A 26,186-nucleotide genomic window follows, 5' to 3' on the forward strand; every position below is an offset into this window, starting at 1 on the left:
GCAGAGTATGGGTGCAAACAAATACTACAAGAGAATATAAAAAGGTCAGTGTACATTTAAAAACAGCTTTTTATATCTCTTTAATTCAAACTAAATAAACCAAAAGACCCTCCTGATCAGGTATATTGTGGCAGGATCAAAATCACCATTACATATTTAGAGCTGCTTCTAATTTCAAAATGGAATTTTCCCAGGATTCATGGTCAAAAATAGATGCAAAGTATCTACATATAACAATCCTCTTTAACTAGCACAATGACTGGACCTAGGAAAGCATCAGATTCTGTTCCTACTCAATTAACAGACCTTGAATCCAAGATGGCTGCATATATTGCTATTCATACTTTTGTTTTTTAAGACATAACTTGGGAGTATCTCTCAGCCCTGAAATTTTATCATGAGTAGATATAATAAAAGCAGTCCTTTTACAAACACATATCAGTCTATATAATCTAGACCAATGACAGCCAACAAACCAAAAATAAGTCCTCCAACCATTTTATCCCGCTCCTGGTGACTTGGCAGAAAATGTAATGAAAGAAACAGTAATATTGTGAAACAGAGATGCAAGGCTTTGGTCATTCTTTTGGATTTTGAATACAATATGGAGGCCCAAGTGAGTTTGGTGGTGCTACGGAGAAGCTTGGTTCAGCATGTTTTTAATTTTGCTCTGACAGATGAGTACCGTGTCATGGCTGGGAACTGGTGAAAGCAACACTGGTTTAAGCAGCATCCTATTCAAAGTAGCAGCTGTACAGTATTTCAGAATACCGTAATTTTCGCTCCAAAACATGCACTTTTTTGCTCCTAGAAAGTAAGGGGAAATGCCTGTGCATGTTACGGAGTGAATGCACTCGACCGGAGCCATGGCTGCCGTCAGTCAAGCAAAGAGGGAGCCGCTTGCAGGGCTTCTGTCCCGCTTTGCGTGGCTCTAGCTTTGCTTGCTTTACAGCCAGGAGGAGAGAGGGAAGGAGAGCCATGGCAGCAAAGCGGGCAGCAGCCGCTTACACGGGAGGAGGGACAGACGGGAGCCATAGCGAGCCGGAAAAAGGCCGTGTAGCCAGCAACAGCTGCTGCAGCCTCAGCTAGCAAAGGTCCGTGCGCTCTCTAAACGGAGCAATGAGGCTGCAGAGGGACGGCAGGGCACAGGAGGGCTCTGAGCCACGAGCGCAGTGAAAACCAGTAAAAAAGTTTTTTAAAAGGCTGCTGGGGACAGGAGGGCACGGGATGAGGGAGAGGGGGAAATTACGATTCTCCCAGCGTCTCAGCTGATCCGCTGAGCAGGACTTGGGTTGCAGGGGATTCGCCATTAGCTGCGTAAAGCAGCAAAGAGGGAGAGAAGGAGCAAAGCGGGAGAGGAAAGGAGCTGCTTACACTGCTGTAAGTGGCTGCTGTCCGGTTGGCTCCTTTAAAGCAACAGTGCTCTTTCCCTCCCACCTCCCCGCTCAGCTTGCGGAAAAGCTCCTTTTCCACACACCCCACGCGAGCTCCTTCTCCCCTTAAACCCCTCTCCTGCATTATTAGCAGCATCCTTCTCTACACACCCCATGCATGTTCCTTCTCCCCTTAGACCCCTCGCCTGCATTATTAGCCGCATCCTTCTTCACACACCCCACGCGTGTTCCTTCTCCCCTTAAACCCCTCTTCTGCATTATTAGCAGCATCCTTCTCCACACACCCCACGCATGCTCCTTGTCCCTTGAATGCTTTTCCTTCCCTCCCCACTTAAAACGTGGTTACAAAGCACGGATCCACATGGATTCTCAGGATTTTTGCACTGGGTCACCCCAAGTTCACCATCAGATCACATAGCATATCCATGGCTACAGCCTGCACCAAAAAACACACACGCACCCACTGTTTCATGGGGCTGCAATGGCGCAAAAACGTGGTTACAAAAGCATGAATCCACATGGATCCTCAGGATTTTTGCATTGGGCTACCCCAAACTCACTGTCAGATCACGTCTGTGGCCACAGCATGAACCACAAAAAACATACATCCACTGTTTCGTTTAGAATATTTTTGTCTTGTTTTCCTCCTCTAAAAACTACGTGCGTGTTATGGTCAAGTGCGTGTTATAGAGCGAAAAATACGGTAGTTAAAATACCTTACTTTTGCCTCTTTTTCATCTCTTATTGCTTCTCAATTATAGTGTTTTCTTCAGATTAGTGAGGACTCTTGTAGGAAGAATAAGCCAGTTGTTTTCTATATTTGGAACTTTATAAGGTTCCAGGGCCCTTGGGTCTTTTGAGTTCCAGGGCAAGTGTCTGACTTGGTTCGAGGGCTGCCTTCCTCACCTAAGCCTGAGCCTATCAAGTATCCTTTCAGAAGGCAGAGGTAATTAACTGTTTCTGCATACTGAAAAGATATGCTACCCACTTTTGGAATCACTGTCAGAAACTCAGAAAACAGCTGCAAATGTCAAGTGCAGGTCACAGTGACCTGCAGGAGACCATTTCTCTTTATCTTCTCTTTCTTGGGACAAGTCATTAGCGGCATGTCACTCCTTCTTCCTGTCTCACTGTCTTTGTACCCTAGCGTTAGTCCAAATCACAGTTATTTGCATTTGGACTTTTCCACCAGGTGCATTTAGGCCTCTGCCTTCTGGTCTCTACTGCCAACCTTTGCTTCATATAAGATATCTTACCCATCACCTACCTCTATATTGCTATCTACAATAGATACTGTTTAAATTTGTCATCATCATCATTAGAGCTGAACAATATTTCAACTCATTGTCTGAAACTGGTATGAAGTTCAGGTGGCGATACCGGTTTCAGACTTTTTGAGCTGACAGTACATCACGGCTCCATGGCTGCCGCCAACACAGGGCAATTCACTCCTGCCTGCCTGCACTGTGCTGGCAGAGGCCATGGAGCTGTGATGTGTTGCCAGCTCAAATTGCCTGCTCACCCATCTACCTGCCTGCACATTAGTAAGCAGGGCGGGCTGCCTCCCCCCCCCCCCGGTGGGTTGCTCCTCCTGAATGAATTTACTGCCACATGCTGTGGTGGTACCTTAACAACCTTTGATGCAATAAGATTAAGAATGCCCACTTGCCACCAGTATTGCATACTGAAAGAGAACCAAATACAGTGGTACCTCAGGTTAAGAACTTAATTCATTCCGGAGATCCGTTCTTAACCTGAAACTGTTCTTAACCTGAAGCACCACTTTAGCTAATGGAAGCCGCCGCGCCGCCGCTGCACGATTTCTGTTCTCATGGTGAAGCAAACTTCTTAACCCAAGGTAATATTTCTGGGTTAGTGGAGTCTGTAACCTGAAGCGTATGTAACCTGAAGCATATGTAACCTGGGGTACCACTGTATAACAAAGCAAGTATCAACAAAACAACTACAAGTTTAATCACTGTAACGACTTGTCTTTCTGTAATATATATGTATTGTTTAAGGGTTCTGCTGCATCTAAAATCACTATTTTACCACAGCCCTGCCTACTCTGGACAGGAAACTCTGTCTACCCTGCAGAAGTACAAATGATCGTTTTGGAATATGGATCTGGTAAAGACAGATCAACCTGTTGTAATCCGAGGGTTTTTCATTTTCAAGAGTTCAATGTTAATAAACTATTTTAAGGTTTCCTTAAGGCTTAAAGTGGCACACACTATTATTATCAAAACCATTTATACAGACAAATTAGCCACAAAAAGAATATATAAGCTTAAAAAATAAACAAAATCCCATTATAAATAGAAAGCCATGTCCTTAGCGGTTACACATTTTTTCTGCTTGCAAGAAGTTTCCACCTAAATGCACATGAAATATGAAATATGAATTGTTAATGTGAAACATACAATTTACACAAACAGTTTTAGGGACATTTCAACTACTCAAATGCATTTGTTATTTTACGTGGTATGGTAAATCCATTGGTGTGGTGACAGTAGAAGGGCACTTAAATCTGCTTTCCTAGATTAGTTTTTGTTGTAGCTAGGAAGGGGGGATTACCCTAATATTTTTCATTGACTAACAAGGCAGAAAAAAATCAATAGATTTCTTCAGTATGTTTTGCTCCTGCATGTTTCATAAGCCTTTGTAACGTAAAATTTAGTTTACTATAAACACTGTAAACATCAGCAAAAGTACTATGTAAGTCATAATGTCCTAGGAGGACTATGTTATAGGCATGTTTCTGGGTCAACCCTACAACAAAAACTACACTCAGGGTAGGATTTTGTCCCAGCCTGACTGCTGAAAGTATGCTAAACTGCTTTAAAACTATTTTTAAGAAGACAGGAACAAGCTTTCAGAGTTCCATATACAATTTCATTCTATTCATGGGCTGCATTTTGCTTGAGCTTAGATAAATCTTTCTTCCTTTCATTAAGATTGCATCACTTTTGCTTTAATTTGTTATTTTACTGAACAGAGCTATAAAAGGGCTAAGCCTTATAGACTGAAAAGCCATAGTAATGTTTTCTTTTTCAATGCAAACAATGAGTTTGTGAATCTGCATTGCTTTGGTAATATTCTGCACATACTACCATAGTATCTATTTTTGTTGAAGGCGGCTTTGTCAGTCAATAAATAGAAAGACAAGAATGAAGAATTTAAAAACACCTCACCATACGCTGGCCTCCTACACTGACTAAGGGATTATGAGGATAAAGCCAACTCACACCAGGAAAGAAGCAGCTTAACACAGTTGTATGCAAAACACATTTTTCCTGCCTTTTCATCAGCTCACATTTTAGATCTATCACTGTTAAAAGCAACTCACAGGCATGGCAAAATAATAATAAAAGGAAGTCCTCTCTATTGAATCTTGCCAGCCCTACAAACTCACTAGTCTTGTATATTTTCAAATAAATTCACAAATCTATTAGACCGCCTTAACCACACACCTATGCTGCTTACTTAGAAGTAAGCCTCCCACTGAGCTTTTTAAAAAAACGTCCCTTCATGATCTCCTGGAGGCATTTTTTACTGGCTATGGCCAGTTATATGAATGGCTACCTAGAAGCCTGCCTAAAGAAAAATATAATACGAGAGATTAAGTTCATGAAAAAGGGAAGGCACAACAATGTTTAAAGATCAGAATGCAGATCCCAAATGGAACAGCACTGGCAGGCTGGATACAGAATTAGGCATCTGTGTTTATCACTTGGGCACTGAAATGCCTGCTGTAAAACGACTGCTAGGAAATAGAGGTTTCCCCAAAAGCTTGTTGGAGGTCCCAGCACAAAATTATCAGTGAGGACAAATAAGTTTCCTTGGAAGGCCACTTCTCCAGCATGGATACCATCTCCTGACATAGCATACAGATGGAAAGGAAAGATTGAAATGATTCTAGGCCACTCTCTTGGCATGCCTGAGGCAAGAGTAGGGTGACACCCACACATACTGAGAGTTCCCTCTAAAAGTGTTGTATAATCGAGGTGTTTATGGAAAACAATGACTCTCCTGAGCTGACTAATTCATGTGTAGAGAAAGTTGGAAACCATAGCTGTGAAGAATTTTCTCCTTCATACCTTTCAAAGAACTTAAACTGCTGAAATGCCTTTTGTCTTCAAAAACTAAGTTCATTCAAGGTCCTCAAAATTCCTGGGCATTCTTTTTAAAAAGGCTAACTCCGCCCTTTTCCTTTCTTTTGAGAACAAAGCTTTTGCTGCAATTTATCTGACGTTGCAAAAAACCCGAAAACCCTAGATTAAAATTTCCACATTCTCGTTTCAGGGAAGGGTCGGAGAAAGCTGTGATTACCCCACTCCCTCCCCAAAAAGTGGTAGTGATTTTCTGGAATTAAACAGAGATGGGAAAGAGGCAGAGGTGGAAGAGTATTATTTTGGAGCAAACATTATCACAAAGGTAACAGCTTAGTCAAAGACTTGGGTGACATCCAATGATGGCTTCTCACCTACACAATGAAAAACTACTTGTGCAATGGGGATTTCTGTTTCTCTTTTCTCCCAACTTTGGAGTCACATGGGGGGCTGTGGGAGTCAGGAAATAAGGAAGCCCTGCTGCACAAGCAGATGGGACGTGGGTGGGGCTGTGGTCTAAACCACAGAGCCTAGGGCTCACCGATCAAAAGGTTGGCAGTTCGAATCCCCGCAACAGGGTGAGCTCCCATTGCTCGGTCCCTGCTCCTGCCAACCTAGCAGTTTGAAAGCACGTCAAAGTACAAGTAGATAAATAGGTGCCACTCCGGCAGGAAGCTAAACGGCGTTTCCGTGCGCTGCTCTGGTTCACCAGAAGTGGCTTAGTCATGCTGGCCACATGACCCAGAAGATGTACACCGGCTCCCTCGGCCAATAAAGCGAGATGAGTGCCGCAACCCCAGAGTCGTCTGGACCTAACGGATGCACTGCTTCCTCTACAAGGCACAAGGCTACCACCTTGCTAAACAGGAACATAGGAAACTCTCTTATACAAAGACCACTGATTCATCTAGCTTGATTTTGTCTAAACTGACTGCCTCTCAAGCAGGGAGTCTATCCCAGCCCAACCTGGAGATGCCAGAGATTGAACATGGGAACTTCTGTATGCAAAGCACATTGTCTACCACTGAGTTACAACACTTCCTATAGATCTAGACCCAGATCTAAGCAGGTCTGGGTCTAGTTAGTACAAGAATGGATGGATGGATGATTGCCTGGGAACCACATGTATGCTGGCTTAGGTTCCATTACAGAAGAAAGGAAGGATGTTAACGTAAGAAAAATTAATGAAATAAATGCTACAACATTCTTTGAATTCAGTGATTTTTCAACACCAGATGTGGAAATAAGTCTCAAACATAGTTGAATATATGTTTAAGAGAACACAAAAATATCTTGTTAGTGCTTTTGAAAATGAAACATGTCCCATTGCCTGCATGCATTTTCATTAACAACAATGTGGGGAAGAAACCGAGTAGGAAAAAATGGCCTTACATTATCACACAGACTTGCAACATTAGAACCAGGGACAATTAGTTTTGCCTTTTTCAACTAACCAATATTCAGCCACCTCAAGCATTTGCTTGCTTGTGTTTGGCATCTGTTTTTTATTAACTCAATCACAATGCTAGGTAATGACAATTTTTAAAAAATGGAAAGCAAATTCAGTTTAGTCTCTGACCACCTTCAGCTCCTACCACCTCCATGTAGAGATGGCCAAAGAAGTATGGCAGCCATTGTGGTGCAGGCTAGAGGGTTGAGCTAGCTAGCACCAGGGAGACTGGAGCTCAAACACCTGCTCAGTCACAGAGTTCACTGGGTGATCTTATTTTTATTTATTTATTTATTTAAATATTTTAAAACCACACCTTCATATAAAATATCACAAGACAGTATATAACCTAAAAACACAATACTACAAGATGTACAATAAGAACGTCAAACACATCAGTAAAAACTGGTTGACGGGAAAAAAATTCCTCAGTATATTTTACTTAAAATATTGGACCTGTCTCTAACCTAACCTACTTCATAAGGTGGCTGTGAGTATAAAAGGAGAGAGTAAAGAACAATGCATGCTATAAAGTAAACTCCTTAGAGGAAAAGCAATAAAATAAATTATGGAAGCCCAAGTAGTGGAAAATTCATGCTCTGAAAGATTTCATTTAAAAAAAAAAACTTGATGAATTTTTTAAATAAGGACAAAATACAAACAACATTGAACATACTGATACAAAAGGGAAGAAAGGGAAAACTAAAATGGTTAAGAAGGGAACAAAATGGAAAATAATATCCTACATTAATTCATGTGATGCATCTTTTATAATCACAATCCAAGGCATTGAGAAATCATTTTATTTCTAATGGTTGTTAACTACTGCAGGAGAGGTCAGAAAGCTTTCTCTATTGCTATTAATGCTTATTTTGGTGCTTCCTAATAGACTTCAGAATACTACTTACAGTGAAATCATACGTATATTTACTCTGAAATATTTCCCGTTGTTTTCAATCTTTTTACTCTTAGGAAAGTGTAGGCCAGATTGCAGAATAAATTTAGGACATTTCTGTGTTTTGATATGAAACCTTTGTGTTTTTATGGAAGGAGGTTGGTTTTGGGGAGGGGGTACCGGTAGTTAAAGTGCATGGCCTGAGAAGTCTCTCAGCCACAGGATTTCCTGAGGTTTTGTTCTTTACCATACAGTCACATAATAGACTGTATGCAACTTCCTACTGCAAACCAAAAGGAGTTGACTAAGCTCAGAAATATTACATGACAAAAGGTTTGTATATCCTGATGACAGCATGAACAGTTCACACCTGGTACAAGCTCAATGGCACTTTTTTAAAAGATTCAGTTTAACTCTCTTTTATAATGCCAATCCATCAGTAAACAGCAACTGCCTTCCAAATATTGCTATTCAACAAACTTTTACAGCATTGGAAAGGACTTTAATTTGTTTTGCGGTCTTAGCCATGTTACCACTGTATAGTTTAATTTTAAGGAGATACTTGACATTGCTGATGTGTTTTAGAGATTTTGAGCTTTCAGGATAAGGTAACCTATTAACTTGCAAGCACTACAAAGTGTATTAGGCAACAAACCATAATAAATATTCAGAGGCAAAAATGTAGGGCATGATCCACTCGGGTGACTCTTTTTGCTCTTTCCCCTATTCTGCATACATTGCAGCATTCTTTTCCTATGAACCCAGCCATCCCTTTCCTTTTCCAGGCACCAACCCATAATTGTTTGTTTTTTAACTATAGAGCAGAAATAACTTTCAAGCCAGGGTCTGGGGACCAGAGGGATGACTGGATGTATCTATGGCAAGCACAAATAAGTCTTGTTTAAGAGGAACAGGAAGCGCAATGGAAACTAAATAAAAAACGGTAACAAGAAATAACAGGTCTACATAGCTTTAATCACTCAGGTAGATAGTGGCCCAAATATAAACCATTAAATGACATTACATATACAAAATAAATTAAACGGCACTGACTTGCATATTGGTGCAATAACATCAAAATTATTTGTTACTTGGTGAAGTTCTTGTTACAGTCTGATGAAAATTACATTTCTCACTAGTACATGCATTCAGTTTTACCAATAGAAGTTGGTTAAATAAAGCCATTATATTATTAAAGTGTCTCTCCACTTCTCTGTGATGAAAACAGCAACAACTCTCCAACCTTAATTAAGATCAAACGAAGTAATTAAAATACTGCTGAGGCCCAGATCCCCAACTCTCAGGTGTTTAATTACTGAACCCCTCTTCCATTTATCTAACTTAAAATTCAACATAAACAAAATTAAAATTTGTTTTCTGAGAGACAAGTATGTATTACACCACAATAGTAAAAGAGAATGCAGTTGAGATGCTCAAACCTTCTTATTAAGAGGGAAATTGCTATGTACCTGGACTGGTGAAGGTATGTTACCTATGGAGGAAATATGTGCTTTTTAATAATAAAGCCTGAGGGACATTCCTTATAAATATCCAAAAGCTGCTCTGCACTTTCATGTGTCTCAAGTCAAGGGCTAACCCAGTTTTTCAGTGCTCTAGGAAAATTAAAATACACACAACACACACATTCACGGCATCATGCCATGCCATTATGCTGAGAAGCACAACAGCCTTCTGGGTAATAAAGAGTATACTGGGATATTTTCATTTTTAATTTCAGTAACTATGCTATTACACCACTGCAGCCCACATTAGTTAATCTGAACTAAATGCTAGCTCTGGATTCCTGAGTACAATCATTAACATAAATTAGAATCACTACGACCTTTCACTGAAAAAAGGAGAGGGATCCAGAAGAGCTGACAGCAACTCCCTCCACAAAATATTTACATAGCTGAGGCAAGCACTCCTGGAATTCACCTTCCAACACCTTGCATGCAGTGCAACTCTAGGACTAGCCAGTCATTCTGTTTGAATCTACACCTGCCTTGTCCAACAAAGCGACACTGGGAGATGCTGTTATGTGAGACAGGTAATATGATGGTGTAAATGAGGAAATTCAATTTGGAAGATTGGAGAACAGAAAGAAAAAAGGAGAAAAAGAGGGCAGAATTATCTTACAAAGAAAAATAAGTGAGAAGGCAGAGAAACAGAAAAGAAGGGAAAGGTATAGTTGTGAAAAAGAGAGGGGATTATGGGGACATTCAAAATACATGGCATGGTAGGAACAGTTCATGTAACCGGACTGAACTGTACATATTACTGGAAGTCACTTAAAAGTGAATTAATTAATGATGATTTATTGTCATCTTATGCTAACATAAAAGTTGCCCTGCAGGATGCACTGAAGCACCATCTAATCCATCATTCAGCCTCTGACAGATGGTTCTGGGAGGCTCACAAGCTGCACATGATGGCGATCCCCAATTATTTTTCAGCAGATTAATCTTGCGGCAAACATATGCATATACACAGTGTTCCTGATACAGAAATAAAAGTAGCCACAGAATTGTAATCTTAGATGTTAATCTGAACTATTCTTTCACTAGTCAAATGTATTTTCCAAACTGGAGGGGAGTGAAAATGAAACACATTTCCTATGATGATCTAAAGCGTTTAGACAGATAATGAAATTCTCCAGAAACTTCTATTTGAAAAAGCATTTTCTATAAACTTTTCCTAAGCACACAAAAATCACAAAAAGAAAACAAAAGTATATCTGTGTTAGCTTCTACAAGAATATTAATATCATTCCAATTAGGACCAAACAGAACAGCATGCTTAGTCAAATGCATTGCAGGGGATAGAGGAAAAAGCACAGCTGTTCAAAGTCTGTTAAGAATTTAGCAGAGCCAAATGCAAGCCAAACTGGGTAAAAATACTTGGATTTCTGAACAACTGCCCTGTGGCATTCTCTGTCTGAAATGTTAAAATCCAGATTTCTGGGTGTGTTAAGAACTATTTTAGGCAATTGCCCAGCAGCTACAGAGTCCATTCATGAAACAGGCACTGTTATATATAAATATGGAAGCAGTATACACCACTCTTACAGTCTAAGATGAAATAGCCCTTCAGTTGAAGTAAAAACCCATTAATTACTGTAAACTGTATATACATAATCAAATAGATGATCAAAAGTATCCAACAGCTTCATCCATTTCTCACTGTAGTTAAAAGTTACAAATAAATATGAGTGGGAAGCTACAGCATGAGAACACTCCAGAAACATGTACTTAACGGTCCATCTCTCCCCATATGAACTGACCTGCAATCATAATCTGAAGCCCTTCTTTGTTTGCTCCATCCGTGAGAGATCTGGAGGATGGCAAAAGACAAGAACGGGACTTTCCTGCAGTGGCTCCTCATTTGTGGAATGCTATCCCCATGGAGGCTTGCCTGATGCCTTCATTACATATCTTTAGGCACAAGGCAAAGTGCCCTCTTCTCCCAGGCCTTTGGTTAACTGAACAATTGATGGCTTTTTAATGGGGGGGGGGAATTGTTTTTGTTACTATGTGATGTTTTTGTGTTTTTATATTGAAAACTGCCTCATGATCCTTGTATGAAGGGCAGTACTGTACAGAAATTAATAAATATTAATAATAATAATCCAAGTCATGCCACTAGAAGCCAGTTTTTTCTTCAAAGAAGAAATGCCTTTGGTTATAACAATTATGAATGAATCACCATTCATTCGTTCAGGTTATGCATCATTTCCATTGTCAAAGAACAAACTCTAAGAAATACCTAAATTTGGAATGAAACACTTGAAAACTTTCAAAAATCATTTACTTTTAGATATCCTAAATATGAAAAGATAAGAAAAGAGGGAGGGAAAGAGGCTAGTGTTTTAAAGCAGTAACATTAATTTTTGTTGGTGTACCAGGAAATGAGGCTCAGTAAACATGCATGCCAAAAGAGGTTATGTGAACCAGCAATCGCATGGCTTCTCAAGTGGCATGAGATTTTATCAGCAATACACCTGAAAGAGTCAATAATGGGTGTTTCTGAGCAAACGCTCCCAGATTCAGCATTGTGCTTAGTCATATATCCTTCACTGGAAAAAAATATTCATTAATATGAACCTTACAATAGGCGCTCACAGATTTCCTGTTAAGCTTATTCTATTCAGCAGCATTTGTAGAACTGTTAAAAGCTAGGCTCCCAGATAAAGTAACGTATCTCTTCCTTCACAGAATGTCCTTTTCGATCTTAATTATTTTTTCTTCCTTCCCATCTCCCCTCCCCCAATTTTAGTGCTTCTTTCTCCACTGGTATAGACAGAATACGTAGTCAAACGGTGAAGAGAATGGGGAAACTGCTTTTGTTACATATTAGCTCAAAGAAGTCCAACAGTCACAAATTCTACAGAATAATGGGATTAAAATGGTTATTCTGTATCAGCCTTGCTTTTTTGCAGATAAGAAAAAATATTTTTAAAATTGGAGAGTGGGAAGGGCGTAACTAGCTGTCATCTTAAAAATATTTGGTATACAGTATATCCGCCAAAGTAGGTAAGTGACTTCATTTGATAACGAATCACCCAAGTGATAAAGCAACTGCAAGACTATGCAACAGTATATGTAAGTTATATCCAAAAGATCAGGAAAAGTAGGCACTGGTGTAACTTTTGCCCTCAAACTCCCTACTTATAGCACTGAAGGATTCTATGTAGATTCTAGATGTTTCTTCTACCTTATAACAGCACCAATACATTTTAGTTTAGCAGGGCAAAACACACCTCTCTCCACCTCCACCCCAAGTCCTAACTTCCATGGTTGTCAGGGAAAGTAACATTATTCGAAAAGTACATTGTTTTGTTATGAGTTTAATTAATAAACTTAAAAATGAACTCATGGCTCTTGAAGGAAAAATACTGGATTAATTCTTAAAGCTTCAAATATGCTTAAGCCCTATTTAGTTCATTAATCATGTCATGAGGCTTGCAACATAGCTTCTAATATAGTTCAGATCTCTCTATTTTTATGTTTTTCTAACCAAAAGCATACCAAGTATCTCAGAATGGAATAGGAGGAATTCCTAAAATACTTGTAGATGCAGCATTAAATATTTCTCTCCTGTTCCCATTTATTAACTTAGCTGCAATCCTCTGGAATTAAAACTATCAAACTTCAGCCGTCAGGCCTCACTATAAATATGTTAAACACACTTCTTTTTAAAGTGTCTTCAAAACTGGCCACTTTTAGTTTGAAATTTTAAAACAACAACAACTGCACAAGGACCTAATAAAGGATCCTGCACTTGTTTCAAATCTCCTTGCCAGCCATTATTTACATCCAAATATGGTATAGTATTGGTAAACAGCACCTCTGGGGGCAAAAAGTAGCCAGGGGAGCTTTTGGTCAGGAGCACAGACTGGATCAGGGGCCACACAGGTGCTTTTCCTTCAAACTAAGAGTACCCAGATTAAGCACACATTTAATGTCATAGGTAGTGCAGGTCCTGTCAAAGTGTCTCCTAAGAAGGGCATGTTGAACCCACCACCCTCCATCTTGAAGTCTGCAAGTCCAAGGCTTCCAAAGCCAGCAAGCAGATGTAAGCCCTGGGAGCTTTACAGCATCAGCTCCTAGGCTTAAGTTCAAGGTAAGGAATCCTGTGCGTGACCTGAGCACCCTGCATGCCCCAATCTGAGAGCAGTGCCCAGCAAGATGAGGCATAAATTCTTTTCACCTGTCTGGGAATATTTTCTCTCAACTTTCCTCATCCTGGATAAAATCTCTGTCAAGGGATGAGACCCCCCAGGAGGAGAAATTCTCACCACCAGAGATGTAGGCGGCTCTGCCCTAAACTCAGGGTTGCTATAGGATAGTGGCTTTCCACCTGGCTGTTCCCATCCCAATAGCTCCTCCAAAAGCTTCCTTTCCTCCCTGGGACTTTTGCCTTGGCCCTCTACACCTGTGAGCTAGAGATTGCCAGACTCCCCAACCTGCTGCTCCCATCCAACCTGTTTGTGTAGGCCACTCTTCCTGACCCCTTTCCTCTTTGCCTTCTCCAGTCCTGCTCTTCATGCTCCCTTTCTGCTGCCTTCCTGGTTTCTTCAGGCCATTTAATGGTTTCCAGTGCCATGAGGCCACATCCCTATAGTGACCCTTGACAGCACCCACTCTTTACAAATCTAGGTAAAGGTAAAGGTACCCCTGCCCATACGGGCCAGTCTTGACAGACTCTAGGGTTGTGCGCTCGTCTCACTCTAGAGGCCGGGAGCCAGCTGTCCGCAGACACTTCCGGGTCACGTGGCCAGCGTGACAAACTGCATCTGGCGAGCCAGCACAGCACATGGAACGCCGTTTACCTTCCCGCTGGTAAGCGGTCCCTATTTATCTACTTGCACCCGGGGGTGGTTTCGAACTGCTAGGTTGGCAGGCGCTGGGACCGAACAACGGGAGCGCACCCCGCCACGGGGATTCGAACTGCTGACCATGCGATCAGCAAGTCCTAGGCGCTGAGGTTTTACCCACAGCGCCACCCGCGTCCCTTACAAATCTAGAGATCACCTCAAATAGCTCAAATCATAGTTGGCTTACAGTGAAGACAACATTTAGGTTGAATTTCTAAGCTCTTTTCAATTAAGAACTATGTATGTGAGAGTGTGTGTGAGTACAGTGGTACCTCGGGTTACATACGCTTTAGGTTACATACGCTTCAGGTTACAGACTCCGCTAACCCAGAAATAGTACCTCAGGTTAAGAACTTTGCTTCAGGATGAGAACAGAAATCGTGCTCTGGCGGTACGGCAGGAAGACGAGAAGAAGAGAAGAGTTTGGATTTGATATCCCGCTTTATCACTACCCGAAGGAGTCTCAAAGTGGCTAACATTCTCCTTTCCCTTCCTCCCCCACAACAAACACACTGTGAGGTGAGTGGGGCTGAGAGACTTCAGAGAAGTGTGACTGGCCCAAGGTCACCCAGCAGCTGCATGTGGAGGAGCGGGGACGCGAACCTGGTTCCCCAGATTACAAATCTACCACTCTTAACCACTACACCACACTGGCTCCATTAGCTAAAGTGGTGCTTCAGGTTAAGAACAGTTTCAGGTTAAGAATGGACCTCCGGAACGAATTAAGTACTTAACCCGAGGTACCACTGTATATGCCTGCAGTTTCACAGTGGAACAGCAGGTGTGTCTTCTGGAGACCAAAGCAGAATTCCTACGTTAACAAATGATCCTACATTTATCATAGGCTCTCCAAAACAGTCACAATAAAACTAGTCAGTACTTAGCAAACCATACAGAAGCAGATCCAAAATAGGAGATGATGTAGACAAGGCCAAATAATATTGGGGGGGGGGGACATGTCAGGAAGTTAGTGCTGTAGCATTCCTAATTGTAGGTTTGCTCTGCGTGTTGTTCTCACTTAAAATTGTAACTTCAGCCTGACAGTCTGAGCCCACAAATGGGACACTCCCATGCTCTCCTCCCATCAATTACATTTCATGTTTAAATATTTAATGTCAAATATATAAAAGAAACAACAAAGTTGTATTAATTCAGTGACCAAAAGACAGTTTTATATATTGAAATGTTTGCATTAGACTACTATAAATGAACTCAGCCTCAGAGACAGGATTATAGTCAAGCACATGTATACTGCTTATCTCATCCTCCAGTTCCAACTCTGAAAAATATATATATGTAAATTTCTGCTATATATGTTGTGTATAATCCCTTTGCTTTCAATGAGAATTTTCTATTTAACTTTAATGTACTTTGAAGGTCTTTGCTTTGCTGTGCTTAAGTCAAAACATCAAAATGTAATTGCCAAATTATAGTAGTCAAACACTAGTAGAATATAATACAACCTCTGATAAATACAAGACTAGCATTAAATGTCAAATCTTTCTTTTAAAAAGATGAGTTGCTTGTTCTATTTTTTTAACATTTCCAGATTAGCTATCAACTGCATGGATTTGGAAGTTCAAGTACTTTTAATAGTAAGGTGGTCTCAAAAACATTCATTTCTGCATTTATTATGCAAAGCCTGGGAAAGAAGTAACATTCACCACCCCCTGCCACATGCATGTGAAGAAAACACTTCCACTTCCACATATACATACTGGGGAAAGGACATCCACCCCCCATAGCCCTTCGTGCTGCTCCAGGAATATCTTGGGTAGAAGCCTTTTGGAGGGGGGGATACATGTGACTACTGTATGAAAGGGGGTCCTTAAAAGTCTCCATGTGCAAGTAGAGATACTCAGGCTGATAAAGACTGCAGCCATAATATTTCCCACTAATAGGAAAAGGAAAAATTCAAAATATAGACTCCCCCATATCATGGAATATTCCCCCTTTGGTAGAATAGAACCATCAGCACTTTTCTAACACTGGAAGTATATCAATGACCAGATCAGTAATTCTGACTTATAAAATAACATAACTATTAATACAGTAGAGTCAAAATATGAAGTTCTGTTTTTTCTCATTGGTATAAGACTGTAAATCATTAATAATTGTAGTGGTTGTCTATGCACATATTTCCAACAGGAGTAGCTGAGTTGTAACAGTGATTTCCCTACAAGTCACAGCTCGTCACCTGACTTATTCTTGCCACATTATTAGGTGCTTCTGATATATATTTATCTCATTTATTAATTTAAGATAAAGAGCCAGAAGAATCCATGGCATGCTGAACATGTCAGCTCTGAAAACCCCTGCAGGCTGTGAGGACATTGGTACTTCAGCTTTGCTTTGATGCTATAAAACTGAGTTATTGCCATCTTAACGCATAAGGGTGTACAAGTGAAAGAGTCTATGTTGTGCAACAATGGGCATACATTAAAAGTGGTGTCATAATGATGAGCTATTACAGACTAAGGTGTGAACCAAGATCCTTCAGATCTCACATATTCTATGAACCCAGAAGGTGGCCTCAGGCAAGCCACTCCCTTTCAACCTCAGTTCCCATTGGCAATATAGAGATAATACTACCAACTCATGTTATGTGGTTATCATAAGCATAGCTAAGATAAAGTACATTAAACATTTTGAACATGCTACTGTACACCACTATATAAACACCATTATAAACATTTAAATAATAGCTTAAATTACTCCCTATGATTTGATGTGACTTACTAAGAAATTAAAATAGTATTAGGACTGCAGCCTTAAAAGTTTCCTACTTGTAGGTTTCATTCCAACCCTAGAAATAATGCTGATATCTTCCTTGAAGGAAAAAAATGTTTTAAAATTAACCAATACCACACTTTAGCATTTATTTCACTGCTGTATTACTTCTTCTAATCCTCTGCATCCTTGTCCTAAGTTACCTCTTCCAGGGTCACCAGCGACAACGGATGCTGTTATACAAAAGGAGGACAACATGCTTTGCATTCTCAAATCTTTCCAGCTGGCAGGCTCCAGTTGCTACAAGGAAAGGATCTCCTTATTCTGTCACTTAAGTGTAACTAGCGTTCAGTGGAGACTAAAATTGCTCATGTATACATGGAGTACACTCAAATAAACAATGTGGCTCAAGACCAACATTGTTATGTATTTCCAGAATTTATAAAGATTGGTCCTCAAGGATTACAAAATAGTAAGTTATATATGAAAGAAGGTGTTCTGTAAGGATATTTTTACATCCAGAGTATTTTTAAATACTTTTTTAAAAAAAATAAAGACATTGTGTGTTTCCATAAATAAAAGCATAGAAGATTTAAAGATCTACGTATGTTAATCTAAAAACAGCCTATCCCTGCCATCTTTTTCCACTACTCCCACCACGATTAATATGTAAAAATCAGAAGCTTGTAAATATGTAAAAATCAGAATCTACAATCTTTAGCTACCAAATTATGCTTATTACAACCCTAACATGAAATCTTTAAAACAGTAAACTGTACAAGAAATTTACAGTCAGATACAGTAAGGAATAAGTATGATAGTCCTGGCTTTAACTAAACACAAACATGCAACTATAAACCATTCTATAAACATTTTACCATTCTTCTGCCACACATTTTCATTCTGACATGCATTTTAAAGAAAAGGCAAGTCATAAAGAATTTTAGAAGATCACTCAGAACTAAACTGATTTGGTAGCCATCATGAACCCTAAAAGCTGGAAAAACAATAACCACACAACAGTGTAAATAAAATGTGCAACTTATTAACAAAATGTGTTATCCTTTGCTATACTACCCTTTGCATATAGGGTACATCTTTAAGCACGTCACAAATACACGATAGCTTTTCCAGGAAAACATTCTTCCCACCTTCAGTTTTGGAAACTATTACAAAGCAGCTACAACAGAAGAAAAGATGGGTCTGCAGGGCCACTCCATTACCTCTGAGAGACCAGTTCCATTAGGCTCCTCCCTCCCTCAACTGTCAATTAGCAGCAGCCATTCCATCAGGCTGCAGCAGAAAGATGGGAAGAAGGGTTAATCCAGCTCTGCTGGGAGATCAGTTCCAGCAGGCTCTTTCTGACCCATTTCCATTTAAGCTGGTCATCCTAATAACTTTGCAGCCAAGTTTGCTCCCCTCCCTCCCCACGCTCATTTCCGTTTCTGTTATGTCTTTTAGATTGTGAGTCTGTGAGCAGGGATGCCTTGTAACCTTATGCAAGCCAAAGGGAGCCACTTTCCCTTGAAAACAGCAAAAATGCTTTAAATACATAAAATAATCACCCTCCTGATCAAACACAATAAGACTGAACAAAATCCAAATCAAGCCCATGTGAATGACTTCAAAATGATGTTTCCTACTGAACTGCTACAAATATGAGTGAGCTGCTGCAGCCTTCACAAATACTATTCACACCCATCAATGTAACTGTAAATTTAGGAAATTCAGATGCTCAGCATGTTTCTGCAAATATTTTTTTGTCCCAAAGCACTGTCCCTAAGAAATTAATCTAAAAAAGCTGAAGACAAGTCATGAGAGCAAAAGCTGTAGCCCTTATTCCCTACATTACATTTCCTGTTTCCCATAATCCCTACAGGAACTGCACTATCCTACAATTTACCTTCAAATACTCTTTGTTAATATATGTACCGGTACTTGCTTGCCTGCTCTCTCTCTCATACACTTCAAACAAACTGAGTATCTGAAATGAAATGAATATTTTCCTTTGGTAGTTGAAAAGTTTTATGTGAGAATAAAGTAAATTTAAAGACTACAGAGGCACATGTACAGAAGTATTAAAATCTTCATGATAGTATTTTATCTTTTGACAGTGTACAGTGTAAGTTCCTAATGAGAGTACTAATTTAAAAATCTGAAGTTACTTCGAGAATCATGAAACAACATTCATTTGTCAAAGAGCTCTCACTGAGAGACTGAAAGATGTACATTCAATGTGATAGACCTTACTGTCATATTCACACCGCTAAGTTTATCCTGCTTCACACAGATATTAATCTATTGATTTAAACCTGTTTGGTTCAACTTTAAGAAAAAAACATTTTACATAAGAGAAACTGCTAAACTTCATTTATACAACCAGGTTAACAATTTCAATCTAGTTTTCTTTTTAAAGGCATCTAGTCAGGGACATGACCTACTATCAAGCTGCAACTGTTCGAAACTGTGCCAGAAACAATACAGAAATGTCTAGTATTCTAATTATTTCAATGATGCTTACTCCCAAGTAAGTGGGTATAAAACTGCAGTGTTAAGTAACACTTAGGCTACAATCCTTTACCCACAGAGATCAATGAGACTTACCATACAAGAAACTGTTCAAGTTTGGACTGTTAGTACCTAAGCTGCCTTAACTATCTGTACACCAAAAATGCAGGGGGGGGGGGAGAACAACCTGCTATGCTTATTTTGATTACAGGGCACACAATGGCTTTCTTTCAGGGATTTTATTATGAAGATCCTGGTTATTTGATATAACTAGCTTAAACCAAACAGGTTTTAAAATTTTCTAAAAATGTTTCAGTCCTCTTGTACTATTTTGGTCAAACATTTTCAAAAATACATATTTATCTACAGTATGACTTTGACATTTGAAGGTCATACAATAACTGTTCTCATGTGACTTCATCTCTTGTGCTCTAACTACTGTATATTTAGAAGGAAATAAATAACCAGCCTTGTCATGATGCCAGCATTGTTCAGTCACCAATTATCATTTGACTTTCATTAAAAATCCTGAAGTATTCCAATACTGTGTTTAGAATGAGAAAACGCACATTTTCCTACCTACCAACTTTACATTTTTCCAATATGTTTTACAGAGGTCAACAGTAGCTGAGGATACATCTGACCCTTTTGTACTCCCACTTCCCCATTTTTTTGCAGATATTGCAAATATTTCAAGTAAGCAACATACAATTTCACTATCTTTTAGCTAAGCAAACGTATACATATATATAATAAGTCATATGGTGTTCCACTGTCACTCATTCTACAGATGTAAACTTCAAATGCAGAGCCTTAAAAGGCCCATCATCAAGACCAGTACTCCCTAGATGTGCACCTGAGATTCCTGATGTAAAATTATGGTTATTCACCAGTTTTGTATTGTAAAATACAAACAAAAATGACTTAGTAGCTATAAACTCTAGCTATAAACACATGCAATCTTAAAATAAATCATACCAGAATACTAAAAGTGGACAGGAATATCATGTTTGATCAAACTTACCCCATTCTAGATACTCCAGAATATTCTTCTCTCTCCTCAGGGGTGAATTATTACATTCATCATAAAGGCAGATGAGTATATCCAGCAGCGTTTCCACACTAAAGCACTGCCCATTTGTCTGAGTTGGTCCATCCAAAATAAACTGTTCCAACTGTCTCAAGCGTACCTCTCCAGACATGATTGCTTCAGTTCTTAATGGGCCTCTCCTCAATTATTATTACTGGTTATTTTCGAAAACTCTAACACATCAGAATGTTTTAGTTTCTAAAAAGTGTTTTGAAAAGTCAGTGCTTCTTCAGGGATGGTGCTGAAGGTACAATGCATCTCAAGAATTCCCACTCTGAGTACTCTGTCTTGGTCAGCTGTTTCCACACACACATACACACACACACAATATATACAGGATATTGGAGAAAAATAATTACCCTAAAATCTCTTTTAATACATTTAAAAAGAGAAAATATATATTTTATACATTTAAATAATAATATTAAAAAGAAACCCAACCCAAGACTGAATCCACTCTTCCCTCATATAGATGCGATTTTATTCTTTCTTTCTTTCTTTTTTAAAGGTCTCCTCCTTCATTCAAAATTCAGATCATGCAACGTAATCCCGAAACGAATCCTTACTGCATCATTAAAGTGTAAAACCCCCATCCAATTTGCACCGGCGATTCACTTTTCGAGGAAAAAGCAGCAGAGGGAAAGATCGCTGGAGATGGGGAGAGGGGAGGCCCCCGGCGAAAAACAAAATGCACAGGCTTGGGAAGGTCTAGCGCTGGAGAATATCCGCTGCTGCTGCTGCCGCCTCCTCCTCCGCCGCCGCCACCACCTCCTCCTCCACCACCACGGCTTCCACCTCCACCACCTCCACCTCCACCACCCTTTGGAAAATGCATCAGTGGCAATTCTTCAGAGAGCGGGGGGTGGGGAGAAGAGGAGGAGCAGCAGCAGAAGGGCAGGAAAAGTCCCCGGGAAAGGAGCCTTCTTCTTCTTCCCCTCAGGGTCGGGCTCCCTCTTCTCTCTCCCGTCGCCCTAGCTCCTCTCTCCGGCTACCCGACCAAGAAAGGTGAAGCCTTCATTTCCTCAGGCCGCCGCTCCTTCTTCTTCCCGCGGCTGCATTGGAGGGGCGAATATTCGCCCTCCCTGGAAATGCCGGCCAAGGGGAGGCTGAGCGAATAATCCCTAGCAAATCCTTTCCATGTCGCCGCTGCTTGTTTTTGTCTTGCGGGTGGCGGAGGAGGAGGAGGAACAGGGTGACTAAGGGGGGCTCCTTCACACACAGCCGGCTTCCCCCCCCCCCCACCCTGCCGCTGTTTTCCCAATCCGGGTGCCGCGTTTAAGGCATCTTCTCAGGGCGACGCGGCGCTGGTGCTGCAGCTTCCCGGCCTCCTTCTCCTCACAACTGCCCGCCCGCCGCCGCCGCCGGTTTCCTTTTCCTCCTCTCGGCCTCCGCTTCTCCCCCGCCCCGCGGCTGCTCCTGACGCCCTCACGCACAAACTGCCGCCGCCGCCGCCGCCGCTACTGAAGTCTCGGGATCCAACATGGCGGCCTCTTCCCCTCACCCCCCCCCCTTCTCTCTCGCTCCCCAGCAACTGAGCCAGCAGCGGAGAGGACAAGCCGCGGCTGTTGGGAACGAGAGAGAGCGAGGGGATAGAAGGGAGGGAGAGAGAGAGAGAGAGAGAGAGACGAGCTGGCTTCGGAATGGCCGAGGCTGGGAGGGATGATGCTGCTGCTGCCGCCGCCGCCGCTTCTCTCGCAGCACGGAATGCAGGGATACAGGCGGACTGAGGGGAGGGGACGGCAAGCGCGGAAACGCCCTGCGGGCTGCTGCAGGACCAGGTTGCTAAGCAGAGCTGGGAGATTGTCTTGCTGCCTCTTGGTCACCTCGCGAAACTGGCCCCCTGCTTTTTCTTGTCTCATGGATCCCTCAGAGGAGGGATCCCCCATCTGCCTTTCCATCTCTCTCTCCCTCCCTCTCTCTCTCTCTCTCTCTCTCTCACACACATATATACAAACACAGTGCCTTAGGGCTATGAACCCCCATTCCTAGTTTGCATTGTATACTCCCACCTCTTAAAAAGAGCACCCTCCCGGGTTGGGGGCTCTCTCTGTCCCAGAGTATTTAATAGCCCCCTTTTTATTACTTAAAAACGAACAGGAAAATCTTGGTTTGTTTTTTTAGGAAAAGGCACTTGGGTGAGGAGGGCACCCATTATTTCAGAACTACAGCTATTGACTTTTTTTTTTTAATGAATGAGTTGAAAAGGAGAATTAACAAAAACTAGGATGGCCTTGATCCCCCTACATTAAAGGTGTAATTATACCCAATTCCCCAGGAGAAAGTCCCATTGAATTCGGTAGGGCTTTCTGAGTAGACATATTTAGCATTGTGCTGTTAATGTTTTCACACGGTGTTGTCTACACACAACCTTATTTTCCTTATTCCCTTATTTTCAAAGTGCCCGCAGAGGATCACTACTCAAAATGCAGGGTTGCCAAAGTAACTGCCCCATCACACTGATTTGGCACTTCCATCACACACACTGAAGCTTTTGTTGTAGGTCCTTCCAGCACTTTCCATTTTTAGGTAGTCCACTTTCTATTGTATGTGTATTTTCTCCCCTACTTGCCCACATTCACCCTTACATTTCTTTCTAGATCCTGGTGTCTCTTCATCATGCTGCATATGCATGGACATGGTGGGTATGAAGCTGCCCCCCAGTCGAGTTAATAAATAAAAATACCGTACTTAACTAACTGACCAATCGCATCACAGACAGCTCGGTTCTGCCCCCCAATACAAATCCTGCCCCCTCCAACATAAATCCTGGCTACTCCCATATGCATAGGCACACAGTCTGCAAACACAGTAGTATGGTAGGGACATCCTTTTTTAATATACAGGGAGACAAAGGTGTATTAACAAAGGCCAACATTTCTAAACAACTTGCACTTTTAGAATTACTCTAATTTCACAACTTCTTACTGAAACACATTTTTCCATATTTTCTCATCCAGGGCAATAGACTGTCTTTAAAGCCAAAGCTGCAGTTTGGGGAAAAGGCAGGGTTCGTAATAGAAATTGTCTGCAACTTAAATATAAAAAGGGCTAATGGATTTCCATTATGCTAGCATGTCATGCCAAGGTACACAAAGGTATAAATAAAATCAACACATATTAAGCCCATAAAACTTAGTGTTTTATTCCAGATGTCTTGCATGATAATATCACCCCATCGTAAAGCATCATCCCCTTTCAAAAGTTCCATGAAAATAATGAACTAACAAATCTAAGTTGTGGGAGATAACATTGGCATGGAAGATTATTTCTACACCCAGTGGAGTTTTGCTTTCCTGCAAAGTTTAAATTTTTTTAATGTTATAAAGATTTCTGTTGCTATGAAACAACAAAATGAAACCTTTAAAATGTTTTGGAGGATTTATGAAAAGATAGTACAAAAGAGGAATGATGTATTTTTAAAATGAGGAATGGTAAGTTGATATTAATAGCACAATTGGAGACATGTCTACGCAGAACCAAGTTCCATTGAGCTCAATGTGATTTACTCCCAGAGGGTTTCTGCTTAATCCTTGGAAGACAAGTATGGGTTTAAAAATATTTTTTCCCTGAGTCAAGCTTTGCATATTTGTGCAGGGACAGAAAGAAATGGTTGATGCTCTAAATTTATCTAATAGTATGCATTAATTAAGTACTGGTGCTCTGTTTAAGCCCTAATCTTCAAACAGATTCATTTCAGTAGACATTGTCAGTGAAAATCATATAATTTAGCCCCTATTTTGCAAATCCCACATCTCCCATTAACATTTACTTGAAAGTCCAAAGAACATGGTCCCACTAATTTATTTTTATTTTTGTCGTTGTTGCAGCTTATTGTTTTACATGAGCTGGATCACAACTGATTTTATTATAAGACTCAGCATCCAGTCATATAAACAGCAATAGTCGGAATCTCTTGACTATACTTACTACTTCTAAAGACCATTTCCCAGCTTCCCCACTTCATAAGCATGAGATCCCACTCTGTTTAGAATGCAACAGTGTAATCTAAAGCAGGGCTGTTCTCAACTCTAGTTAAAGTAATTGTAGTTGATTAACCATGTGCGTTTTACATCACAATCCTAACTATGTCTACTGAGAAGTCCTACGGAATTACCTGCGCTCCCCAGGTTTCGGGCTGCAGGCTGCTGTCCGCAAGAACTCCCGCAGGCTCCCAAGGCTTGCGGATAGCTTCCTGAAGCCTGGAGAGCGAGAGGGGTCAGTGCGCACCGACCCCTCTCGCTCTCCAGGCTTCAGCGAAAGTCTGTATTTGCCCCATAGGACACACACACATTTCCCCTTCATTTTTGGAGGGGAAAAAGTGTGTCCTATAGGGCGAAAAATACGGTAAATGGTCTCACTCCCAGGTAAGTAGGGTTACGATTGCAGCCTTTAGTCAATAACTATTGACTGTGCCACTGACAGCAGAGGTTAGCAAAGCAGCAGGGCTGCCACTTCATCCACTGCCCTGCCAGCCAGGCATTCCAGCTGGTAAAGAAACTATGGGATAACCAGCCTCATACAACCAACTTGCTTAAGTCTACCTGAGAAGTTCAACTCTCACAAGCTATTCTTGAGTTCCTATACCAATTAATTAGGAACTTACACCACTTTGGAACTAAACTAAGTTTTACTGCATGTGCAACTTTTTCTGAATGCTGTATGGAAAAGCACATGAACCTGACCTTTGGGGAGTTTGTATGTAAACTATTTTTAACTTACCAAATGTGTAGCCTTTTTCTGTGCTAGAAGAAGAGGGGAACTTTGCAATAAACTTAGAAGGGCATATTTTAAAGGTCTAACAGCCTATATTTCCATGCTTTGCATTGCCGCATATTTTGGGATTACACATTTATTTTATATCCTGGGTAAAGATTAGTGATTTTGGCCCCCTTTGAACAATGGCTTTGGACAAGTCATTATCACCTAGCCTCAGTTCCTTGGTGCATAAAAATGGAATAAACATCTATTTCACAGGTTTATTGCATGGTTGAAAAGACTAAAAATCAGAAAGCAATGTGCAAAAAAAACCTATATAAATTGCAACCAAGGGAGTCAGCTCCTAGAGGCTGAAGTATAGAGGGGCGGCTGAGTTTTTTTTTTAGGGGGCCAGGCCCCCTCAATGTTCAAAGGGTCCTGCACATGACATTCTGACTTTGTGCGACGTCATGTACATTGGTCCCTCGATCCTCCAGAGAAGGTGGCACCTCTGCTAACAACAAACTGCAAAAGAACACAGTAATTCTTGCTGGTTTGTCTGTCATGATTAACTGTTACTGAGTAAGGAAAAGAAAATAGTATTTGTTGGGACAAACCAAGATTAGAGCTTTTTACATAGAGCTCTTTTAAGTCTGAAGTTTTACTCTGAAGTCACATCAATCAACTGCTTTGCCAACAATGCAAATATCCTCTGTACGACACAGAAGATAAAAGGTGCGTCGTGCGACTTAAAATATCTGTTAAGAATAGCACGTTTATGTATGTAGATAGCTATCTCAGCTGTGCAGCTGTAGTTAAGTATCTGTCAGTCTATCCATTACATTTGTATATCATATGATATATGTAAATGAATATGTGCTTGTATCATAGCTATTTATGGACATATGCACAGATAGTATGGCAATGTATGCATAG

At 40.7% G+C, this 26,186-nt stretch overlaps 1 protein-coding gene across 4 annotated transcripts in view; it reads right to left on the bottom strand.

The window, feature by feature from the left end:
- CDC42BPA (CDC42 binding protein kinase alpha) overlaps positions 1-22,239 on the bottom strand; it is a 156,495-nt gene extending 134,256 nt beyond the window's left edge. For 3 of the 4 annotated variants that reach the window (XM_079969153.1, XM_079969152.1, XM_079969151.1), the window contains exon 1: positions 20,490-22,238. In XM_079969153.1, the coding sequence (XP_079825279.1) occupies positions 20,490-20,667 (178 nt within the window). In that variant the 5' untranslated portion in view covers positions 20,668-22,238. Of the gene's footprint in view, positions 1-20,489 lie in introns of all 4 variants that reach the window. The other variant, XM_079969154.1, reaches the window with a different exon arrangement.
- Positions 22,240-26,186: the final 3,947 nt, after the last annotated feature.

This window comes from Podarcis cretensis (genome assembly GCF_951804945.1).
Source record: "Podarcis cretensis genome assembly, chromosome: 3".
NCBI lineage: Eukaryota > Metazoa > Chordata > Lepidosauria > Squamata > Lacertidae > Podarcis > Podarcis cretensis.